At 37.8% G+C, this 9,813-nt stretch overlaps 1 protein-coding gene across 5 annotated transcripts in view; it reads left to right on the top strand.

The window, feature by feature from the left end:
• Positions 1-9,386, top strand: part of rnf24 (ring finger protein 24) — a 30,264-nt gene extending 20,878 nt beyond the window's left edge. For 4 of the 5 annotated variants that reach the window (XM_088302804.1, XM_088302802.1, XM_088302803.1 and 1 more), the window contains 4 exons: positions 2,297-2,339; positions 3,000-3,041; positions 5,004-5,083; positions 6,356-6,672. In XM_088302804.1, the coding sequence (XP_088158930.1) occupies positions 2,297-2,339; positions 3,000-3,041; positions 5,004-5,083; positions 6,356-6,497 (307 nt within the window). In that variant the 3' untranslated portion in view covers positions 6,498-6,672. Of the gene's footprint in view, positions 1-2,296; positions 2,340-2,999; positions 3,042-5,003; positions 5,084-6,355; positions 6,673-6,744 lie in introns of those variants that run through there. The other variant, XM_088302801.1, reaches the window with a different exon arrangement.
• The last annotated feature ends 427 nt before the right edge of the window (positions 9,387-9,813 follow it).

Here is a 9,813-nt window from a genome sequence, read left to right on the forward strand (position 1 = left end):
AGTTTGGAGAAGTGTTTTTGCAAATGTGTTAGATTATCTAATCTGAAATGAAAGTAATATTAAAAACAATATTGTCCACATGATGATAATCATGACACTGTCTGTCCGATTATCTAGTTTTAATCCATTTTTACCCGCTGCAACTTTTGCACTGCCTAGTACCTGCCCTGCTTGGTGCACAACTCTCTATTGGTGCTTTTCCATTGGCAAAAGCAGGTACTCCCAGATTACACAACGTACTACTAATGTCTGTCCACAAAATTGAATCATTCAATATTTGCTCAAAACGCCTCACCTTTAATCCAAAAGGTTTCTTCATTTCATTTTTTTTAGGTGTGGAGTCTCCCCAGTATGCAATATGACTCTGATGCAGTACAATGATTTAAACCCAAAAAATATATCAATGAGAGGTTTTAAAAAAAAATAGCATTTTTGCTCATTTAAAAGCACCTAAAGATGCAACCTCCCAAAGTGACCATCACTCTTCAGATGCATTAAAGAAACTCAATGTGTATCCTACAGACCTTCCATATATTTCAAGCATTACAGCATCTTTTGGAACTGCCACTGTGGCTTAATCTACAGAGCAGACATTCCCGTCAGTGGTATTTTGTAGATTTGACATATTCTTCAGATTTCTTCCCCCAGAGCTCACATAAGTCAAAGTGTGTGCCAAGCAAGCAAGGATTTGTCACTGAATGCAATACTGCTCCTGGTTGTGCCATATTCTTCATATATTCACAAAGCATCATGCAATTTGTTGCAACAGCTAGACCAAGATGTTTTTTTTTAATTAATAATCACAGTCACACTATCAAGTGTCTTCAAACACTCATTTAAAGAAAGGAGATAACTAACCATGCTTTACCAAGCAGTACTGTACACTTCATAAAAGCCACTATGAATTGAATTCATCCATCCATTATCCAAACTGCTTCACGGGCATGCTGAAGCCTATTCCAGCTATTTTCGTACACCCTGACTGATTGTCAGCCAATCGCCGGGCACATAAAGACAAACAACCATGCACGCTCACAATCCTACCTAGAGACAATTTAGTGTTGAGTTAACATACCATGCATGTTTTTTGGAATGTGGGAGGTAACCGGAGTACCCACACCGGCATGGGGAGGACATGCAAACTCCACACAGAAAGGCCCGAGGCCGGGATTAAACCCTGCGCCTATGAACTGTGAGGCGGATGTTAACCGTGCCGCCAGTGTGAACCGAATTTAATTGAAAAACAACGTGTAACATGCCAATATAGTCAACAAAAATGTGACATCAGGAATTAACGCCAACAAGCGAGCACATTCATCAATGTTTGTTGTTCTTTCCATGTCATAAAGCAACAAATGTATTTTTTAAAAAGTCTTATTTATCAACAACAAACTGAACTAAACACATTTCTGCTTAGTGGAAATGAACATGTGATACATTTGAAATGTGCATCTAAAGCCACATGGGAATTTCCCCCTCAACACCGTCTCTGACCCTTGGGAGTCTGCATCTTTACCTGCTGACCCCCTTTTTTTTTTTTTTTTTTATTACAAAATGTCAGTTTCTCTCCTAGACTGTGCTGCTTGTTTTACAGATCCCTCTCACTCTGCTGCGAGAGGTTAAGGTTACTTATAATGGAGGTAAATCTTACAAACCTACGAATTTCTCTTATTTCTCTCGCTCATCTTTTCCCCTTGTCCTCCATGTTTGTTGTCACTCTCGTAGCCTAGACGTTCCTTTTAAGTGCTGTGCCTGTTCTCTCCTGACTCAGATGACTTTTGTTTGGCAATGTTTATGAAGATCTGCATCAAGAGGTTCAAGCCAGACGTGGTTCTGCCCCTTATGCTAGCAATAGTTCCGAATTTTTATTTGTAAATGTAGCAAATGGAATCATACCCGTACCTGCTTTGGGGGCATTTTTTGAACAGGGAACAGGAATTAGGGTTTTACTAAACCTGTAATTGGTTAATCCGGTGCCAATGATTCAGTGATGAGACTCATGACAGCAAGTGCAGTCACGTAGGTCAAAGTCAACACAAACAACCTCCTCAACGGCCCTCTCATAGTTGTGCAATCTCACGCAAAATGTAGCGCCTTTATATTTTGCTATCATCTGGTATCCCATATTTAGAATTGGTGTCATGCGGCAAGTATTTGACAAGGAGAAGGCATTCAAGTGTGTTTGTTTTGTTCTGTTCTGTTCTCCCCCCCCCCAAGATCTCTGAATGATCTGTGTAGTAATGATGTGGAGGTAACTCGCTAATCAGAAAGATGTTTTGTCTTTACGTCTCCCCAGGTTACGGCACCAAGCGCACAAAGAGCTCTATGCATACAAACAAGTAAGCATAGAGGCCATTTAAAACATTTTTTTTACTGGTTCTCTGTTGTGTGTGTCAAGTGTCCGTGCGGTAATGGTGGTTTGAAGTCGAGCTGCAAATTTGCCATCTTGGCAACACTCACCATTTTCTCTCCATGATTTAAACACAATTACTTCAAAGCTCCCTTTTCAGGTAATGGAGGATTACATAAAACTTTAAGACTAGACAAACATGACACTATCGTTTGCCTTCTGTGATGTTGTAGTTAAAGGTGTGCTGAAATGACAAATCCCACCATTTGCATTTTAATACAGATTTATGCAGGAATCAAATAGGTCCTTTTTTTTTTTTATTCATGGCTGGGTCAACGACAAAAAATGTTAGACATATGTCTGCCTCAAAACTAAAATTAATCATTTTTGAAACTATAATTGCAATACCCGGCCGGAACCCTGTTTAGGCCATTATCCATGTAATAAATGGAATAATGACTAGGATAATCAATTCTGCAAAAATTAGGTAGTGACAACTTGCTTGACGGAAGTAAAGATCACCTTGAGTCCGAGCAATCATTAATATAAACCACATATTTGTCTCATTATGTAGCCTTAAAATAATAAGCTGCTTTTTATGCTATTCTACAGTGTCTAATGCTTTTATTTTCTCTGATATTCCTTTCAGGTCATTCAGAAGGAAAAGGTGAAAGAGTTAAATTTGCATGAGGTCAGTTCTCATCTTTGTAAGTCATGTTCCATCACTTGATGACACTGTCATGCTATCAAAGATGTTCTTTTTGGAAACAACACATGATCAGGAAGTTGAGTGGTTGTCAAATCATCCTGTCATGTCACAAGTTCATTATGCATGACAGCGTTGATGATTATTAAGATGTGATAGCACAGATGCTATGTGCTGGTTTAATAGCGCTATATTCTGATCCAGGTTAGCAGCAGACCTTCATACAAAATATAATGTGCTTTAATTTGAAGAAATAATATTTATAATGAAGGGGAAACATTTTTTACAAAATGAAGCTGTGCCCTGAAGCACATAGTGGCTTGAGTTGCACAACATTGACTTACAAAAAAACAACTTTGTGCTGTTTGCAATGTTGCAGATGTAAATCACGGTAGACAATTGTTCTGCTATGCCAAATTTGTTATTCATTCACATCATATAAGTGCATCTTCCCCTCGGTGCTCTCCTGACCATATTAATCAAACCATGATCTATCAACACAATATTCTCTTTGTTTTACTTATTTATTATTTTTTTTACTCAGTTGCTATGTGGGAGAAGTTTGTGATGAGCTTGATTCTATACTTAATTTTAAGGAGGTTATATTCCACCAATTAATTGAATTTTAAGCATTTGAACTGTTTAAATATTAGATTACCGTAATCGCCGGACTATAAAGCGCACCTGTATAAAAACCACAGCAGCTCTTAAAAAAAAAAAAAAAAAAAAAGATATACAAGCCGCACCACCTATAAGCCACAGTTTTTGATGTTGAAAAAAAAAAAGAGTTGTTTACTGCATGTACAGAACGATTTTGTTCTGTGAATGCACATAAAGGTACATAAACTGATTCTTAAAACAGTGCCTTTTAACATGGCTACAACTTTGCTAATTAAAACAGAACATATCCAAGAGAAGAAAATATGTATCTTGATCAAAATTGTAACGTTTTCTTTTTGGGCCATCACTAATATATTATGCATTTATCATGCTGCTCCCTGGTGGCCATGGCATGCACCCTCGAAGGTGCTGCACAATTAATGCATTAAATCATGCTGCACAAACGCTTTGTTTCCTTGCATTAAATTTAATTATGCTTTTGTTGAGTCAGTAAAATACTGTAGAGTGCTATGTTTATTATTAAAAATCACCTTATAGTAATTTTTCATGGTGCTTATGTATTTACACATATGACTGCGCCAGCTCTTGAATCTCTTCATTCAAGCCCGTGTCTAATGTGCGCCGAAGAATATACAGGAACAATGTGATTTATATATATCATATGTAAATGGCTGGCTAGAATTCGAACATTTCAACCTCATTCTGCAGGACAAAGAAATCAAGAAGAAAAGGCAAACTCTTATGAAATGTTGTTCTTTTTTTTTTCTTTTTTTTTTTCATTTTCCATCCTGACATTTAGCTCACACTTTTGTCCAATGCTCTTTAAAGTTAGAAAAGGGGTTCTGTTCACAATAAAGGCTGGGATTTCTCTTTGTATTTCTCTTAAGGAGAGGTACAGCATTTTATACACTACACTGTGGAGGTGCAGCGTGAGTAGCATGGTGGTAGATGAAGCGCTCTTATGAAAGAAGAGCCAAAAAGACAAGAAATGAGTCGTGACGGTGAGTTTGTATAATGCCGCAAGGGCCAGATGACCTGCAAGGCTGTTTTTATTGTTGTCAGAAGATATTTCAGTCCCTCCAACTTCACAATTTGGACACCGCCATGACCTCTGTTAGAGCAAACCGAACATGTGCCAAACAGTGTGAGCCCCCGACTGTTTCCAGATCCATCCCGTCTGTTTTCATTTGGCCTTGTGTGGGTTTTTTTCAACCATTATTTCAACCAGCCAAACGGGAGGGTGCAAATCTGTTTGATGTTCTCTGGAAAAGAAAGTGTGTCTAAAAAAAAACTAAAATAAACAAAAAAGGTCTTGCTCTCTTGCAGATATGCGCAGTGTGCTTGGAGGAATTCAAGCAGAAAGACGAGCTGGGGATTTGTCCGTGCAAACATGCGTTCCATAGGAAGTAAGTGCAACGCTTTGTTGAGTTTTCCTACAGACACACACATGGAAGAACACGGGGATCTGTCTGGTTTTGGGATTACCGAGCCCCAAAAAGGAGTCAACTGCCTCGTTAAAAAAAAACAAAAAAAACACAGCTGGGGTGCATACTAGCGAGGAATAAAACAAGTGAATGATTATGGTAGCTCCTCCTGCACTTTTAAACTTTAACAGATAAATGTGAAAGGCAACACTGCACAGTACGTGACCGTTTGACCGAGCTAACTTTGCTCCACATACATCCACATATACACTCACGCACACACATACACAGCCTCGTCCCTTTCAACGGGGTTGTTTATATCAGCATGACACCTCCCTTGGCCTAGTTTCTGCTCGCTTGCTTCCAGAGTGACCGCCACTTAATGTAAGCATGTGTGTGTTTCGTGAGTGTGTGCATGTATAACTTAGATGAGCCTCAGCAAATCTAATGAGACGTCTGAACTCAAACACATACCGTACTCATTTCAGCAAACACAAACTCCTAATGTTGCAAATTCAACAAATCACTATATTCCCTTATTTACAACCAATAAAATGTCTTGAAACACTCTTGTGCATGCATAATAATTTAGAACAGTGCATTTAATTTTTTAACTTATTTATTTTTTAAAAAGAAATTCAATCCTTGGAAGGTTTGTTTAAAAACATTGAAATTATTCTCCAAAAGTTGATAACTAGAAAATTATGCAGAGTGACATTTGCGTAGACTATTTACTCATTCACTACCAGCCGAGTACCAAAAAAAAAGAAAAATTGATCTTTGACGTCTTTAGCCGTCAATGGTAGTAAATGAGTTGAAAAGAACAAAAAAAATAATTTGCCATTACGGTATTTTATCATAGGTCTGACCTATAAGACATTTATGAATGATGAATCTGATATTGTTTATTGTAATACAGATTTATTTATTGTTTGTAATTTTAAAAAAAATACACAAGAAGGGACCCTTAAGAATAATGGCAATATTGAAGGGGAGAAAAACGCAATTAGTTTATTATTCGAAATTGTTCAGCACTAATGTGAATGGATGTTTTGGCTGCATATATGTCCTTGATTGGCTGGTGACTAGTTCACGATGTACCTCGCCTCTCGCCCAAAGACAGTTGACCTGCAATGGGTAGCGGCGGTCTGTAAATGCCCTATGCACCCAGTCAGCTTGTGTTGTCGGATGGAGACGTCTATGTACCTTACTCTTAAAAGCAAACGGACATGACCCTCTCTGTTTATGTGCCAGATGCCTCATCAAGTGGCTGGAGGTGAGGAAAGTGTGCCCGCTGTGCAACATGCCCGTCTTACAGCTTGCACAGCAGGCCGGCACTACGGAACCTCCGGTGCCCATCCAGCAGCCTCTACCTGGAGTCGAGAACCTGGTCTAGTGGACCTGAAGCCAACATGATGGTGACACACTATATATAATAATAATAACAATAATAATAATATACACACACGCAAATATAGCAGTCGGCTGTAGAGGTCCAATTTGTTGTGACTCTTCCTGCCTGGTGAAAAAGACACTTACAGGTCATTATCTTCACATGGACAACTAAAAAGGTATTTTTCCTCAGTTTGCTTGGATTGCTCATCAACTGGATTTACTTTTTTTTTCTTTCTTCATGGACATAGAAAGAACATTGATGTGTTTCTTGACCACAGCACTTTCTTCTGTGGACACCAGCTGAAGAGCAGGACGACAACCAATACAGCAGCCAAGTTCTACTATATACTAAATACTCTTCTCTTATTTTTTAAATGTTATTTTATTGTTCGTTTTCTTTTTTATTTAACAAGCACTTTACAAGAAGTCAAAACCTAATTGCTCGCAATTGTGGTAGCAAGAGTGTGTTTTCTACCCGATTTTTGACCGTTTCTTCCATGTTCAACATGAAGCCTCACAGGTTTTTATTTTTAATTGGTAAACTTTAACGCGAATCACAACTCTCAAAGGGACAAAATACTTTTGGTAAATGTTGACACATTTTTATTGCTTCACACACCGTACATTTGTTTTAAATGAATGAATTACACGTGCCAAGCCTAATATGAAGTGCCGTATTATTAGTCATTATGCTTATTTGTATAACTTGTTACGTCATCTTCCCAAAGTATTTTTACAGATTCTAATAGGCGTGCTTGAGACAATGAAATAAACCATGAGACGAGCTCCTTTCTGCGCCAAAGCCTAACGGAGATTCATTTTTAATTAAACAGGCTTACTCAAATGTGTCTAACTTCTTCAGTTCAAGTGTTCTCAAGACTTGATAAATTCACTCTCAAGCTATTTTCAAATCGATAGACCAATATTTGCGGAAACATATGAAATTGAAAATGATGAAATATTTGAACGCCCAACAGCTTTTTGTTATTTTTGAATCACTGTTGAAATGGTCTGAGCTACATAAAGCAGCACTTTCTCTTTAAACTCCCCCACAAACGTCAGCTTTCCAGATACCACGTCCTAGTAAAGGTCATACAGCCACTTAGGGAGGCGGGTTCTGAGGTGAGCCGTTTATGTAGTGATTAATTAATTCGTGTGGTGTCAGAGCAAATGTCATTATTTGAGGAAATAGGATACATTTTAATTTGACGACTTTGTAGAATAATAATGTCTAAATGCAAGACACAGTTTTATTTAACTCATGAAGAAAACTGCAACAAAATTAAATTATACTGTGACTATTTTTAAAGCATTATTTGAAAGTATCGGGGCTTAAAAAAAAACGTTAGGAAAATGTTACGGCCATTAATGCCACCTTTTGTCATTCGTTCACCTAAAAGTGTTATAGCACCACTAAAAGTGCATCGGAAGTTTTGACTTTTCATGTCTATGGTTCAGAGGGAGTTGCCCCCTGCTAGAGTCAGCGCTCACTGGATGTAATGAAGCAGCATTTCCATTCACACAAACACACACTCAATATACACACACATACAAAGACACGTTCACAAAGAGGATTTGCCTTTTTGAAAACAAAAACAGCATCCATCGCTTCCTTCATTGTTACTTTAGACCACAGGTGTCAAACTTCGGTCCTCAAGGGCCACTATCCTCTGTTTCAAATGTTTCCCCGCTGCTACACACCTGATCCGATCATTTTAATCAGCTGTGTCAGAGAAGGGAAACATCTATAGCATGCAGGATAGTGGCCAACGAGGAGCAGAGGTTTAACACCTGTGCGCCTGAATGACGATCAATAAAATGGCTTAGAATGTTCATCCTGACTGTTGGTGATCCACTTTGGCTACAGACCCACAGTTTGGGAAGCCCTGACTTAAGAGAACAAAATGGCAATATTGAAAGAACAAAATAAGCAACAAAATGGCAGTTTCTGCGATGCTGTGTGCTTTAATTTTCTTTTTAATTTGAAGGCTGCTGCAATACTCTTTAAAAAGTGATTAGTGTGACAGTATTTGTCGTTCACTGCTAGCAACACGAGTCTTACGTCCTTGAATGTAACCTGCTTGGTTCAATGTGAACGCATGCTAACTCTGCGTACTGTTTATCACCACTGTAACATGTTCGCACTGGAAATGTATTGATACCATAAAATGATCTTTAAATGAAGTACACACATACTACTTTTTTTTTAATTTGTGAGCGGCCCCATACACCACAAGGGAAGTACTCGAGGACTAACACAGCACGGCACGCATATAAGCTATATCTCCATGCCAATCATGAGTTGTCTTCCCCAAAATCGGATATCTGTCGTAGTACCAATACTGACCCGTAAGAACTAAAAGACAGATGGAGATTGTAGAGAAAAAGAAGAAAGAGGAGTAGTTGAAGAGGAAGAAATAAAATATGCTAGGCTTACTATGAGCTTACCTGACAATTACACCGTAAAAAAGAAAAATTAAAGCCAAAAACGCTTTTGCTAATGTGTAAATTGGCTTTGCCGCGTCGTCAACAAAGAAATGGGATCACAGAACTAATTGTCCATTGTATTGTCTCCCAATTAGCTAAAAACAACTCTGCAAATGTTTTGGAGCAAACAACTTGCTTGCTTTTTTATGTTAACTAACGTGGTTGTCACACCGCAGGATAATAATTGAGAGATTCTGAATAATGTTTTTTAGCTTCGATTTGAACGAATGTTTAAAAATAAAAAATAGGCCCATTTATTGATATGTGTGTACCTCACTTTAAGCGATCATTTCCTGCCAACAATAAGTGTTACGTGTTATATTGTGAACATTGCAAACATCCTAACTCCAGTCTAAGTTCCAAATAAATTAAAAGACACAACTTTTCTGCAATAGTGAACAGAAGTGATTGAAAAGAGCAAAGTGATGTATTCATCAGTAATGGAGAATTGTTATGCTCTGAATACTTAATGAATGAAATCAGAATTTCCTTTGAATCTTTGTGGATGCTTTAAGGACAAGCACACTTGTTATTTATTCATCTGTAGCTTTGTGGTGCCCCTCCTGCACAGAAAAACACAATAATAACATCCAATATAACCACCTTGACTTGACCTTGTTAACACGGGTTTTCTGTTTGTGGACTTTCACAGACATTGTTTGTAAAACTAAGAATTCTGCAGCAGAATATTTTTTGGAGATAATAGCTGTACAGTAATTGTAAGCTCTATTTTTGTATATTGCTATTTTGAGAGGAAAATGACATGATTTTTTTGTTTTGTTTTTCCATGTTTTTATTTGGCTAATTTCATGGTTATTTGTTTTAAAGGG

Source organism: Idiotropiscis lumnitzeri, chromosome 8, assembly GCF_059441095.1.
Source record: "Idiotropiscis lumnitzeri isolate Australia: NSW breed Sydney's pygmy pipehorse chromosome 8, RoL_Ilum_1.0, whole genome shotgun sequence".
NCBI lineage: Eukaryota > Metazoa > Chordata > Actinopteri > Syngnathiformes > Syngnathidae > Idiotropiscis > Idiotropiscis lumnitzeri.